Here is a 15,625-nt window from a genome sequence, read left to right as displayed (position 1 = left end):
AATGTTCACTCCCTGTACTTGCTTCTCGTCTCCAGCGTCGATCCTCACAAGTACATAAGGATTGGAAGGGCCAGTACATAGGGAATGGAAGGGAAAGACCAGTACATAAGGATTGGAAGGGCCAGTACATAAGGATTGGAAGGGCCAGTACATAAGGATTGGAAGGGAGGGCCAGTACATAAGGATTGGAAGGGCCAGTACATAAGGATTGGAAGGGAAGGGCCAGTACATAAGGATTGGAAGAGCTAGTACATAAAGATTGGAAGGGCCAGTCCATAAAGATTGGAAGGGAAGGGCCAGTACATAAGGAAAGGAATGGAAGGGAAGGGCCAGTACATAAGGAATGGAAGGTAAGGGCCAGTACATAAGGATTGGAAGGGCCAGTACATAAGGATTGGAAGGGAAGGGCCAGTACATAAGGAATTGAAGGGAAGGGCCAGTACATAAGGAATGGAAGGGAAGGGCCAGTACATAAGGATTGGAAGGGCCAGTACATAAAGATTGGAAGGGAAGGGCCAGTACATAAGGAATTGAAGGGAAGGGTCAGTACATAAGGATTGGAAGGGCCAGTACATAAAGATTGGAAGGGAAGGGCCAGTACATAAGGAATTGCAGGGAACGGTCAGTACATAAGGATTGGAAGGGCCAGTACTGTAATTTTGCCCCTAGTACAAATACTTCTATTTCCTCAGAGCTCGGATTGATTTCCGCTTTAGAATTACTGAAATTAATTAATTGTTCGGGCAAGTGTAGTCAATACTTCACAATGAATTGCACTGAGCGGATTTTGCGTAATTGTTCTGTTTGATTTTTCTTATCACACCCAAGAGTACAGTCTATAGTGTCCACTATTATTTACCCAAGAGTACAGTCTATAGTGTCCACTATTATTTACCCAAAAGCACTGTCTATAGTGTCCACTATTATTTACCCAAAAGCACTGTCTATAGTGTCCACTATTATTTACCCAAAAGCACTGTCTATAGTGTCCACTATTATTTACCCAAAAGCACTGTCTATAGTGTCCACTATTATTTACCCAAAAGCACTGTCTATAGTGTCCACTATTATTTACCCAAAAGCACTGTCTATAGTGTCCACTATTATTTACCCAAGAGCACTGTCTATAGTGTCCACTATTATTTACCCAAAAGCACTGTCTATAGTGTCCACTATTATTTACCCAAAAGCACTGTCTATAGTGTCCACTATTATTTACCCAAAAGCACTGTCTATAGTGTCCACTATTATTTACCCAAAAGCACTGTCTATAGTGTCCACTATTATTTACCCAAAAGCACTGTCTATAGTGTCCACTATTATTTACCCAAGAGTACAGTCTATAGTGTCCACTATTATTTACCCAAAAGCACTGTCTATAGTGTCCACTATTATTTACCCAAAAGCACTGTCTATAGTGTCCACTATTATTTACCCAAAAGCACTGTCTATAGTGTCCACTATTATTTACCCAAAAGCACTGTCTATAGTGTCCACTATTATTTACCCAAGAGTACAGTCTATAGTGTCCACTATTATTTACCCAAAAGCACTGTCTATAGTGTCCACTATTATTTACCCAAAAGCACTGTCTATAGTGTCCACTATTATTTACCCAAAAGCACTGTCTATAGTGTCCACTATTATTTACCCAAAGCACTGTCTATAGTGTCCACTATTATTTCTGCTCATATCTGTTAATTGCATTCTGACTACAACTGACTCCAGCATTGCCACAACTTTCCACAGTACTGTGTTTGCCAGTGAATTTTCATCAGTATTTTGGAATTGTCCCGGGGTATTTGACAGAAAAAAGGCTGTTAACGCAGCTGTTTACAACAGCACAGCATTGTCCTGTCTAGACAGGGTTTAGAGTTGATACATATTTCCAACCGTTCATCAAAGAACTAGACTATTTACACATCGCACACAAAGTTACACTCTAGTTTTTCAAAACTTGGTGAATCGCTGAAGTTCCCTGATTGATTGTTTTCGTTCTGTCTTTTGACATAACACCGTGCACACTGACACTGGGGACGAGTCCAGACTGGCGTTTCAAGGGGTATTTATGCAACTTGAAGACACCGCCCTTCAATTTTTATGATTGTACTCGACACATGTGAAACAGACAGCCTTCACTCTGAATTTTCGGTGGGGGGTTTGAATGCACTTCTGTCAGGACAGCATGGGAGTGAGGGAGTTTTTTGTTTTCATTATGTTTATCCCCATCTTGAGTGCAGATGTTGTGGCTTTATATTGCTACTCAGGGAGAGTTGTGCCAGTAGTTTGCAGCAGCAGCAATAGCGGGGCCTGTGTTGGGCCGCGGCCCAGGCCGGGTTTCGGGTTCTGGTCTGAACACCCTGGTGTCGGGGCCAGTGGGTAACCTGACCCAGGCGTGGGCTGGGCTGTGACCTCTGCTCACCCCCACCCTGCAGCCCCAACCAGCCCAGGTGCCACTTACTGGGGTAGCTGCTCACAGACTTCAGCCTAGGTACTGCTGTATTCCAAGTAATGTATATCAATGTGGGATATACGGCATATCGACATGTAAATCCAATCAATCCATTTAGAACCAGCAAATAGCCACCAGTGGCATTAATACTGCATTCCTGGTCAAGAACATTTTTCAACCCCTAGCAATCCTTTAGGAAAGCATGTAATGTTATGGCCGATGTTAAGGGTCAGGTGTGAGACAGCTGTGTGTGTGTGTGTGTGTGTGTGTGTGTGTGTGTGTGTGTGCGCATGTGAGTGTTTGTACATTCCTACACATGTGCGTGTGTGTAAACGAGGTAGACCTGACATCACACTGTGCTGGGAGTGTAGTAGAGAAGGTTGATGCTCACAGTTGAAGTTGGGTTCTAGGTTGTCTCCTGCTAGCAGACTGTTGACGGTGACCTGGTAGATGATGTGCAGAAGCAGGAAGGCTATACTGGTGAAGCACAGGGACTTGAGCAGGCGCCCTGTGTGGCCTGAAAGAGAGAGAAACATGATCATCTAAGGTTTTTCAGATACCGAGGTCATTCAAGTGTATATTTCAGACTCACTGAATGTCTAACAAAACTTAAATAGTAGTAGTGATGATTAGGCTACTTCCAGTGGTGGAAAAAGTACTCAACTGTCATACTTGAGTAAAGATATGTTAATAGAAAATGACTCAAGTAAAAATGAAAGTCACCCAGAAAAATACTACCTGAGTAAAAGTCTAAACGTATTTGGTTTTAAATATACTTAAGTATCAAAAATAAATGTTATTGCTAAAATATACTTAAGTGTCAAAAGTAAAAGTAGAAGCATGAATCATTTCACATTCCTTATATTAAGCAAACCAAACGACACAATTTTCTTCCTTTTTTTATTTACGAATAGCCAGAGGCACACTCCAACACTCAGACATAATCTATAAACATAGCATTTGTGTTTAGTGAGTCTGCCATATCAGAGGCAGTAGGCAGATGATCTCTTGGTAAGTGCGTGAATTGGACCATTTTCCTGTCCTGCTAAGCATTCGAAATGTAACGAATACTTTTGGGTGTCAGGGAAAATGTAAGTAAAAAGTACATTATTTTCTTTTGGAATTTAGTAGAATAAAAAGTTAAAGTTGTCAAAAATATAAATAGTAAAGTAAAGTACAAAAATGGACTTAAGTAGTACTTTTTACTTAAGTAGTATTTAAGTAGTATTTTTACTTAAGTTTTTTTACACCATTGGCTACTTCTTGGTTGTATTCTGGTTTTACTGGAGTTTAAAGGTTACTAGAGCATGAGACAAATTTCAACTTCACAAGGATGTCAACTAACAATGTTATTGCAACATAAACTTCATAACTAATCTCATATCATTAGTTAGGCTGTACTTTAAACTCAAATTGATTCAACCAAATCCTATTCCATTCATCACAGACCTGTAAACAACCAACTATTAGCAGCCCAATGATCCACCAACTGTAGGGTAATGTTAGAATCCAGTCATTAACCCAGTGGAGACCCCACAGCCCAGTTATAGGGTTGATGGTTTAATCATCTTATCCTGTCTGGTCCCATCCTAACAGGCCAGGCCTGCAGTAATCCACCTCCATTACTCCTACAGGCTTCTCCGCTGCCAAGGGCCAGTAATATCCCAGTGATATTTTTGGCAGCCCGGTGGCCGTCCGTCATGTGTAGACCAACCTAAACACACGGTGAGCTCAATGCCAGTAAAGTAAAAGTAAAATGGGATGCATAAAACAGAGCTCAACACCTAGAAATGATTGGTCAGCTGTCTGGTTTGCCAGCTGAATTGTTTTATTTAACCCAGTAAGTTGACTGAGAACATTCTCATTTACAGCAACAACCTGGGGAATAGTTACAGGGGAGAGGAGGATTAGGTAGCCAAGGACAAGTAGGTTGCCATGGTGGTATGACAGCAAGATTGGGAATTTAGCCAGGACACTAGGGTTAACACCCCTACAATAAGTGCCATGGGATCTTTAGTGACCACAGAGAGTCAGGACACCCATTTAACATCATATCTGAAAGACAGCACCCTATACAGGGCAATGTCCCCAATCACTCCCCTGGGATATATATATATATATATTTTTAGATCACAGGAAAGAGTGCCTCCTACTGGCCCTCAAACATTACTTCCAGCAGCATCTAGTCTCCCATCCAGGGATTGACCAGGACCAACCCTGCTTGGCAAACCAGCAGTTGGATACAGCGTGGTATGCTGCTGATTTAACAGGCTGCTTAGAGATGTTGATAGGAGTGATTATGGGAGGATGCAGAGGTCTAGATGTGTTGTAGGCAAAAGCATCATGAAGCAGGGGGAAAGTGAGCAAAGAAGAAGCTTCTGAATAGAAATGATTCAGCCTGTTCAGTCGATTAGTACAACACAGCATCTAACCAGGAAGCAGAAGAGCCCACTCAGTTCATGGCAGATCCAAACAAGATGTTGGCAGGGTTTCATCAAAACAAACAAGTACATGTAATATTCCTTACTATGGAAACATAACTCTAAGGAAGATATCAAATTAAGCTGCCAAATTGGCCCCTTCCATTTAGCTCAAACCTTATCAAAGACAGGCAGTGACACTAGCTCAAAGTGTGAGAGAGAGCTGAGAGTGGCTTAGCTGAGTGTCAGCCACTAACTGTGGAGCTGTCAGGCCCTTGACACAGAGCACGAACGCACTCCTGTAAACTCCCAAATTGCCACTTCCATCTTTCTATTACACTAATAGGAAAAAGGGTTCCAAAAGGGTTCTTTGGCTATCCCCCCTGGAGAACCCTTTTTGGTTCCAAGTAGAACCCTTTTTGGTTACAGGTAGAGAACCCTTTTGGGTTCCATGTAGAACCCTCTGTGGAAAGGGTTCGACATGGAACCCAAAAGGGTTCTACCTGGAACCAAAAAGGGTTCTACCTGGAACCAAAAAGGGTTCTTCAAAGGGTTCTCCTATGGGGAAAGCCAAAGAAAATTCTAGATAGCACCTTTTTTTCTAAGAGTATAGCATTCGTGATCTCACTTCTGACACCAACGCCTTGTGACTCAGATGCAACTTCCAAAGATGTGTGATGCTGATATGGACACTCAGGTAAACTGTATCTGTCATGTAGAGAGTGTGACTTCCACATTTAATGATGTTACAGTGAGGGAAAAAAGTATTTGATCCCCTGCTGATTTTGTACATTTGCCCACTGACAAAGAAATGATCAGTCTATAATGTTAATGGTAGGTTTATTTGAACAGTGAGAGACAGAATAACAACAAATAAATCCAGAAAAACGCATGTCAAAAATGTTATAAATTGATTTGCATTTTAATGAGGGAAATAAGTATTTGACCCCCTCTCAATCAGAAAGATTTCTGGCTCCCAGGTGTCTTTTATACAGGTAACGAGCTGAGATTAGGAGCACACTCTTAAAGGGAGTGCTCCTAATCGCAGCTTGTTACCTGTATAAAAGACACCTGTCCACAGAAGCAATCAATCAATCAGATTCCAAACTCTCCACCATGGCCAAGACCAAAGAGCTCTCCAAGGATATCAGGGATATCAGATATCTCCTCCGCTCTCTCCACTGGCTTCCAGTTGAAGCTCGCATCCGCTACAAGACCATGGTGATTGCCTACGGAGCTGTGAAGGGAACGGCACCTCCATACCTTCAGGCTCTGATCAGGCCCTACACCCAAACAAGGGCACTGCGTTCATCCACCACTGGCCTGCTGGCCCCCCTACCTCTGAGGAAGCACAGTTCCCGCTCAGCCCAGTCAAAACTGTTCGCTGCTCTGGCACCCCAATGGTGGAACAAGCTCCCTCACGACGCCAGGACAGCGGAGTCAATCACCACCTTCCGGAGACACCTGAAACCCCACCTCTTTAAGGAATACCTAGGATAGGATAAAGTAATCCTTCTAACCCCCCCCCCCCCCTTAAAATATTTAGATGCACTATTGTAAAGTGGTTGTTCCACTGGATATCATAAGGTGAATGCACCACTTTGTAAGTCGCTCTGGATAAGAGCGTCTGCTAAATGACTTAAATGTAAATGTAAATGTATGCAAAATGGGTCAACTTGGAGCACATTTATCTCCTGCATGTTTTGGAATTCAGGTCTTAAAAATTACTTTCTGACCACTTCTTCCATGGGCAAAAATGATGGAAAGTTTTGTTTAATCAAAAGGGATGATGTCCAAAAGTGATGGAATTCAAATGAATTTACCCTGCTCACATACGGCGGGGACATTTTACAATTTTACAATCAAACTAAGAGCCAAACTTCAGTTGTACGTCTATTGTCGTCTAACAATGGATTAAACTTCCTTTAAAACGCTGGGGCTATGATTAAAGTAAAATGTAAAATCTGTGGTGTATTAACATTACATTTGCCACAATGGCACGTCAACAAAGGGGTTTTCAGTGAATGGTCTCGAGCATCCAATTGTAGTTGGTTTCTCGATCTGTTTTAGATTAGACGTTTGAAATGTATTATTCCAACCCAACATGGCTGCATGGTAACTTTCACACTGCACTGTTTTCACTGTTGCCAAAGGCTATCCCCATCCATTGTGGTTCTCTACCATTACACACATTTCATAAGGCTCCACACATCAAACAGCGGACATGCTACATCATAAACACCTACTGGTTGTAATCTTTCAAACCGTCTGTCGAGAGGGATGAACATTTTTCTAAGAGCATTGTGTGTACATTACAATGAGATACTGTTTTGGAAATATGTCAACGAGCCTGTTCATGTATCATACGTATATATAATTGCATTGTTTTTCTTTTCAGCCAATTATGTTTTAGAATTCATTTGTATCCCTTATACCTATGAGAACTAATAACTTTTTTATACCATTAACCCAATGAGTCCCACCGTAATGCTGATGCATGTTGAACTTCTAACCACTTTTAAACATAGTGTGTTTGAGCTACAGACTTTTGGGTTGTACCATTGGATTCGTACATTGAGTATACAAAACATTAAGAACACCTGTTCTTTCCATGACATAGACTGACCAGGTGAATCCAGGTGAAGCTATGATCCCTTAATGATATCACTTGTTAAATCCACTTCAATCAGTTTAGATGAAGGGTAGGAGACAAGTTAAAGAAGGATTTTTAAGAATTGAGACAAATGAGACATGGATTGTGTATGTATTCAGGCTCTTAAATATTTAGCCTTAAATATTAACATTACATTTGCCAGATATTTAGCCAGATATTTAGATATTTAGCCTTAAATATTTAAGAGCCTGAATGGGGCATGGTAGTAGGTGCCAGGCGCACCGGTTTGTGTCAAGAACTGCAAAGCTGCGGGGTTTTTCATGCTCAAAAGTTTTCCATGTGTATCAAGAATGGTCCACCACCCAAAGGACATCCAGCCAACTTGACACAACTGTGGGAAGAATTGGAGTCAACATGGTCTAGCATCCCTGTAGGATCCATGCCCTGACGAATTGAGACTGTTCTGATTGCAAAGGGGTGGTGCAACTCAATATTAGGAGAGTGTTCCTAATGTTTGGTATACTAAGTGTACATTTCTTCTGCATCCGTAGATACCGACCATTAGTCTATGTGATTAACGGGAGCTAGAGTGGTATTTGTGAGACAATGGCGGATCCTGAAGGGGCCCGGGGCCGGGTCATTTTACAAAAACATCTGTAGAGTCTGAATGGTTTGAGCTACAAACTATTACACGCTATCTATGAAAAGCTGAGACTCCCACGAACATGCACATGTTGCTCTATGTTCACAAGCTACACACGAGTCGTCAGAAGGTCAGTGGTTATTCTGTATAGAAGATCCCAGGAAATCCCAGGATGTAGTGTCTATAATACTGTAATAAACGCACATAGTTGCTGTCACAAACTCAAAACTCCACACGATAACACCACTGAGAATATCCCAATTGACTGTAGAAAGGCGATACTTACACAGGAAGCTGGACCAAATGTGTTCATTTAGAACCAGCAAATAGCCACCAGTGGCATTAATACTGTATTCCTGGTCAAGAACATTTTTCAATACATAGCAATCCTTTAGGAAAGCATGTAATATTATGGCTGATATTAAGGGTCAGGTGTGGGACAGTTGTGTGTGTATGTGTGTGTGTGTGTGTGTGTGTGTGTGTGTGTGTGTGTGTGTGTGTGTGTGTGTAAGATTTAGGGCAGGGGTGGGCAACTCCAGTCCTCGAGGGCCTGATTGCTGTCACTCTTTCTCCATCCCTAGCAAATACAGCTGATTAATCAAATTGCATTCTAAACTGAAGATCATGACTAGGTGATTATTGGAGTCAACTGGGGCAAAACTGTGACACCAATCAGGCCCTCGAGGATTGGAATTGCCCACGCCTGATTTAGGGCATAAGGAGAAAAGAGGTTGTGTAGGCATACTCCAACATCAGCAAAACAAATTGTGTGATTTAGCCCCCCCCCCCCCCTTTCACTTCTCTTCCATTCACCACCGTGTTTGAATTAAGGTTGAGATGAATGGAATGCAAAAGTGTGAAGGTATGTATCTGAATCTCTGGATGCCAGTGCAAGAGGACTGGCAAGCGTACGGTTGCTAAATGTATTATTGCTAAATACTGCACAATTTAAACACTTGCCTTCCTATCCCCCCTTCTCCAAAACATGTGTAAATATTGGACTATAAATTGTGCCTTCTAGTATTATACTTACAGATGTAGGACCTTAATTTGAGCCAGTTTGCTGCAGCAGGAAAATAATCCTGTAGCAGCATTTTTGTAGGGGTTGATACATTTTTCATTAGGGCAAATCAAGTCTGAAATTTCAAAGTAGAAATACAAACTTTAGAAGTTTGCATTTCTTGCCGTGCAGCAACAAAAGAGGGATCAAATAAAAATCCTACATCTACATAAAAATGTATTCTATTCTACTGAGCCATTTACTTTATGTTCGTATTCTTATCTTTCATTATTCTTATTGTTGTTGCATTGTCGAGAAGGAACCTGCAAGTAAGCATTTCATTGGACGGTGTATACCATACGACTAATAAAACTTTAAACTTGGTGTGTGTTCGGCGTGAGCCCCACATTTCTCAGCGAGGCACAGGCTGCCAAGCCGTGGGAGTGAGCTGCTTTGCTCGTTTAAAGGGCCCCTAGGTAGGGTCCCGGCTTGCCTGGGGCCAAAGATGCTCGAGTTGCAACTTGGTTTCCGTCGTGCCTGTCATAACTTCTAATTGTTTTGCCTGACTCCGCTGCTCCTTGCCAATCCTGTTGCCTGAAAGTAGAGCACTTTATTGGCCATCACAAATCACTGATAGGGAGTAAATCACATTATTCCAAATGGACTCTGATTCCTATGCTTGTGAATCTATGATCCTTTACTGCTTTTCTTATTAGGGAGAGAAATCTGATTTGTGAACCCATACTGTCAGCGCAACAGAAGGATGAAGGGAAACCAAGTAGGTACATGTTGTAGTCCATTGAAACAGCTCTCCTTCAGTTTACAAAGTTGGCATTGATTTGCTTTGTCATGGAAGCCAACTAGTGGACGACTCGTTTAGGTGAGCTCAAATGACAGAGAAAACTGAAATTTGACTAGCTCTATGGCCTAAGCCTAAGCATAACTGATGTAAGAGCCCTATTCAACCAAACCAAGCTCCTGGCTCTGATTAAATATGGCCCAATGTTTTAAGGATAATTTGTTGACAAAAAATGACTCAATGTAATGTGACTCAAAATGACACAAAATGTAAGTTGTTGACATTTAGTTGTTGAAAACATATTCCTGCCATTAAAACATTGTAATTCTACTAGCTGAATCAGGACACTGTTACTGAATACTGTCCAATATACCCCAGCAAACTGACCACATGTTTATCCCTTTAGTTTGCCAAGGCTAAATTGAGCTATGTGTTAATACAATGTTACCTAGCTACCCGCTCAATGTAGTCTGTTTGATCTGGTGTAATCTAGTGGAAAGCACTTACCCTTTAAATACGGCCTAGCAAAAAATCTAAATTGTGCTATCGTGCCACAGTTACCTTCACATGCCACATCCCCTTTTAAAGCTGCCCTAGGAATGAATACAGGTCTAAACCAGCCTGGAGAGAATTCCTTGAGTGCAAGCCCCAAGACATATTAGACTGTGGCGTGTAGAAAATGCATATTAGGGTTAGTTGTGTGTTTAGGTGATAGTGTAGTTGTTATACTGATATAGACTGCTGGGGAAAGAAGTGCATGAGAACAAGTGCTGTGTATGGTAACTAGATTCCCTCTCAAATTCCCTCTGAAATAAAACTGATCTTGTAAAGAGCAAAGTTTTTTTTTTTTTTTTTGTAAACAATTTTTTTTTTAACTTTAGTTTATTTGGTAAATATTTTGTTAAACTCTTTTTGAACTGCACTGTTTGTTAAGGGCTTTTAAGTAAGCATTTCACGGTAAGGTCTACACTCGTTGTATTCGGCGCAATATATTACACACAAAATAAATAGCAAAACAAAACAGTACATTTGGCTGTTTTTGATTAGTTTGGCAGCAAATGTATGCTAAGAGTTGAAATGACTCAGGATCTGCTACAGTAAATGCTACAGCTAACAACATAGCTACAGATGTTTAATGAGTGATAATCCCACTAAGAGTTGAAATGACTCAGGATCTGCTACAGTAAATGCTACAGCTAACAACATAGCTACAGATGTTTAATGAGTGATAATCCCACTAAGAGTTGAAATGACTCAGGATCTGCTACAGTAAATGCTACAGCTAACAACATAGCTACAGATGTTTAATGAGTGATAATCCCACTAAGAGTTGAAATGACTCAGGATCTGCTACAGTAAATGCTACAGCTAACAACATAGCTACAGATGTTTAATGAGTGATAATCCCACTAAGAGTTGAAATGACTCAGGATCTGCTACAGTAAATGCTACAGCTAACAACATAGCTACAGATGTTTAATGAGTGATAATCCCACTAAGAGTTGAAATGACTCAGGATCTGCTACAGTAAATGCTACAGCTAACAACATAGCTACAGATGTTTAATGAGTGATAATCCCACTAAGAGTTGAAATGACTCAGGATCTGCTACAGTAAATGCTACAGCTAAAAGCATAGCTACAGATGTTTAATGAGGGATAATCCCACTAAGAGTTGAAATGACTCAGGATCTGCTACAGTAAATGCTACAGCTAACAACATAGCTACGGATGTTTAATGCATCAAGGAAACAAACTGTCAACCAGTCTCTAATTAGGCCTTATGATGTTTCTCAGAGCCTATGATATGCCCCAGAACACACCACTGGGACTCTCCAATGCACATTGTGGAAGCTCTGTGTGTGTGCGTGTGTGTATCTGCGCCTGTGTGTGCGAGTGTGTGGAGAGAGGCAGAGACATCACCTCAGGGGCTCCCAAAGAATAAGCCCAAACCAGAATACAGTATTGGTCTTGGAATGCAACCTCAACAGAAAGAGCTAGTTGACTGACCAGCAGACAATGATGCAGACACTTGCATTCTTCAACCTCCCTAAACATTTTGCACTATTATTATTAAATTCAGTGCTGAACAAGCATCCGACCCAATTTCTATTCCAAACAATCGCTTCAGAGTTTTAAATTTGACGAAAAATCAACATAAGTTCAAATTCAAACCACGTTACAAAATACCCAATACCACAATGAATAAAAGCCTCACTGTTGGTTTGCCTTAACAGAGGACCCCAGAGGGCCACGGGTTGACGTCTTGCATTGAGGCAGGATTCAAAGAGACATGGAGGGCGGAAGTGGGATGGCAGGCAGGGAGGCAGGCAGCTCGTTGTGTGGACGGTGCAGGTGACTCATCGGCTTCCTGAGGAAAAGAGACGAAGGGGTTTGGATGAAGGAGTTTAGGGAGGGGTGGACCTGGGGTCCCCTGTTGACGACCTCTCCATTGAGCTCGGTTTCCTCAGGAAGCCCTCGTCTCCTGCGTCCCCCTCTCCAAGGACAGATTACGTCTGTTTGTATTACCTTCCTGCTGGATGGTTCGAGGTAGTGGAGATCGCTGCTATTGTGGTGTTGTATTGTATTACAGAGATTTCTCCAAATGAGGGGAGAAACTAGAATTTGTGGTAGTAGAACCCGAGTCATTGGGGCAAAAGGATTTTGTGTCAATTGGCGGTGTCTGGGTTGTCTACATCAATGGTTTGCTTAGTTGATCAAATGCATCAGGCCATGACACACCAACTGACTTTGCAGGATTCTCAAAACAGTTATACCACCTATTTGATGACTGAAAAACGCACAAGAGTGTGTTAGCACAGAACATGCCACATCGCAGTCAGACAAAGCGAGGGCTGGCTATGAAATGACACCTATCTTCGAGGAGCAATTTACCATCTTTATAATTAACGGATGACATCTGGTTCAGGTTGACGCGAATGCCAACCCTGTTACACCGCCTGAACCGGGTATGAATCAGCCCAATTGAACTAAGAGACCAGGCCGAAGCAAAGCAAACAGCATCTGATGAACTGTCAAAGTGAGCAAACCATGAGGAGACCTGGAGTTGTATTGGCTGTAGTAAATCACGCCTTCTGCACCTCTAAGCCCTGGTGGTGTGGTGATGGGGTATATACATGCCCTGGAGCCACTTGTTAACAGCTCACACAGGACTGAATCAAAACTTGAGCAATGTGCGTGTTTTAGTACAAATCTCCAATTGACATAAATGAATGACTGGCACAAAAGTTGGACCTACTGTTTGTGCATGCACGCATGTCAAGATGGGATTTGTCCGCTCGACAATTGAACCTGCTATAGTGATGTTTACTGCTTTTCTCACAGTTTTGATTTAACTGTGGGAATAAGATCTACTGCGTGAATGCTGGAATGCGGGTATGATTGGATCGAGCCCTCTTGAAACTTACTCAACATTACCTAACTAGTTAGCTGCTTGGCCCTTAAGCTTTGCCTCAACAGGTGTCGCGGAGGATGACGTACAGATGGTCACTTGAGCTTTATTAGAAAAGCTGTGCAAAATCAGAGAACATTTCGGGTTGATAAAGGACTTGAGGGAAAGAGCTAATTGATAGAGATGCATGTCCATGTTTTCCAGAGAGTGGTGATGGGACTGAAGCCTAAAGCTGGAGCCGCGATGGAGGGAAACAGCTGGAGGAGAAGAAAATTGAGGGGGAAAAGATTCTCAATCTCTCCACTGCTCTGCAGCCAGCTGCTAAAGGACAAGAGAAGTCTGTACTTTTGAACCCTGACCTCTATCACCTCCGGGGGTCCCTCTCTATTGTCCATCACCGCCAGATTATCTTTTTCTAGCACAGTTTATTGTCTCGGTCCAATTGGCTGCCTCAGCTGCTTCATCCAGTAAAAACCAGGGAACCACACAACCGTACCGTCATTCAAATGGTCATTCAATTTCCTTGGAGATTAAGTGGAATGAGCGCCATGTCTTCACTTCACTAGGTGTCATAAAATGGTCTCCATGTTTTGTGGTGAGTAAATATAGAGTAAGGATCTGTCTTTGTGACGTACCGGCGTCATATTATTGAGTCAAGATTTTGAGGCTGCGATTTCCCCCCCACTGCCACCAATTATTTGGGGGGACTACTTTAGACTCAAGAGAACCTCCTTAAACAAGAGAGACATGACTGACAAGCACGTGTTGCGTGTTCTTACATGTAGGGAATTATGTATTTACAGTACGTGTGTCATGGACAAGGAAAGAAGGAGTCCAACAGCAGTCTATCACAGTGACATCCGTTTTGTCACCAAAGCCCCATATACCCACCTCCACTGCGACCTGTACGCTCTCGTTGGCTGGCCCTCGCTTCATACTCGCCGCCAAACCCACTGGCTCCAGGTCAACTATAAGTCTCTGCTAGGTAAAGCCCCACCTTATCTCAGCTCACTGGTCACCATAGCAGCACCCACCCGTAGCACGCGCTCCAGCAGATATTTCTCACTGGTCACCCCCAAAGCCAATTCTTCCTTTGGCCGCCATTCCTTCCAGTTCTCTGCTGCCACAGTTCTGGAACGAACTGCAAAAATCACTGAAGCTGGAGACTCATATCTCCCTCACTAGCTTTAAGCATCAGCTGTCAGAGCAGCTCACAGATCACTGTACCTGTACATAGCCCATCTGTAAATAGCACATCCAACTACCACATCCCCATACTGTATTTATTTATGTATCTTGCTCCTTTGCACCCCAGTATCTCTACTTGCACATTCATCTTCTGCACATCTACCATTCCAGTGTTTAATTGCTATATTGTAATTACTTCACCACCATGGCCTATTTATTGCCTTACATCCCTTACCCTACCTCATTTGCACACACTGTATATAGACTTTTTCTACTGTATTATTGACTGTATGTTTGTTTATTCCACGTGTAACTCTGTGTTGTTGTATGTGTCGAACTGCTTTGCTTTATCCTGGCCAGGTCGCAGTTGTAAATGAGAACTTGTTCTCAACTGGCCAACCTGGTTAAATAAAGGTAAAATCAAAATAAATAAATAAAAACATGGAGCCTGTCACCTTGGGTGTGAGGTGTAGGCCTAACTCATCCCAAAACCGGACACATCGACTGTCATTCTACCCTGAGAATAAGTGCAGAATCCAAGATGGAGATATAAGCAAAGGCCTATCTTGTATTTTTGTGTACAAGGAAATCCTTTAAATTACTACTACTGGCACTAAAGTAGGATTTAGATAGCCTTGGTTACAAGCACATACAATATCAAGTATGGATTTGGTCCATTAAAATATAGGTGTCATGTACATCAACCTTATGGGTTCAGCACTCAATCAAATACACTTTTTGTTAGCTTAGTTAAGTTGTTATCATTCCTTTTTTTTGTGTGTGTTTAATGGCAAGTACTATATAGCTTACATACAGTAAGGGGTCAAATATGACTGTGCTTCCAGTCTGCTTTTGTCAAGTTAAAGCAAACAGGCTGACAAATATATGAGGTCAGCCAAGTCTTCCACATTGGCGTTAACATTTGAGTCATTTAGCAGATGCTCTTATGCAGAGCGCCTGACAGGCTGCCTCCCCATTCTAACATTGTGATGCCTCAACATGCAAGGCGTAGAGTCAAGAAGCATGACATTACCTCCTCCAGCTCATTCACTTTAACTGGGATGAATCCTAATCATATACTGCATCAAGGCTCTGTAT

At 42.1% G+C, this 15,625-nt stretch overlaps 1 protein-coding gene across 2 annotated transcripts in view; it reads right to left on the bottom strand.

Annotated features, from left to right (window-relative positions):
- The window catches only part of LOC106590335 (piezo-type mechanosensitive ion channel component 2), a 156,157-nt gene that overhangs the window by 105,288 nt on the left and 35,244 nt on the right, over positions 1–15,625 (bottom strand). For both annotated transcript variants that reach the window (XM_082970741.1, XM_082970742.1), the window contains exon 3: positions 2,844–2,969. In XM_082970741.1, the coding sequence (XP_082826867.1) occupies positions 2,844–2,969 (126 nt within the window). The remainder of the gene's footprint in view (positions 1–2,843; positions 2,970–15,625) is intronic.

Source organism: Salmo salar, chromosome 29 (assembly GCF_965601325.2).
Source record: "Salmo salar chromosome 29, fSalSal1, whole genome shotgun sequence".
In the NCBI taxonomy this organism is placed as follows: domain Eukaryota; kingdom Metazoa; phylum Chordata; class Actinopteri; order Salmoniformes; family Salmonidae; genus Salmo; species Salmo salar.
Note: the sequence above shows the minus strand (reverse complement) of the source record. Positions and strands in the feature narration are given on the sequence as shown.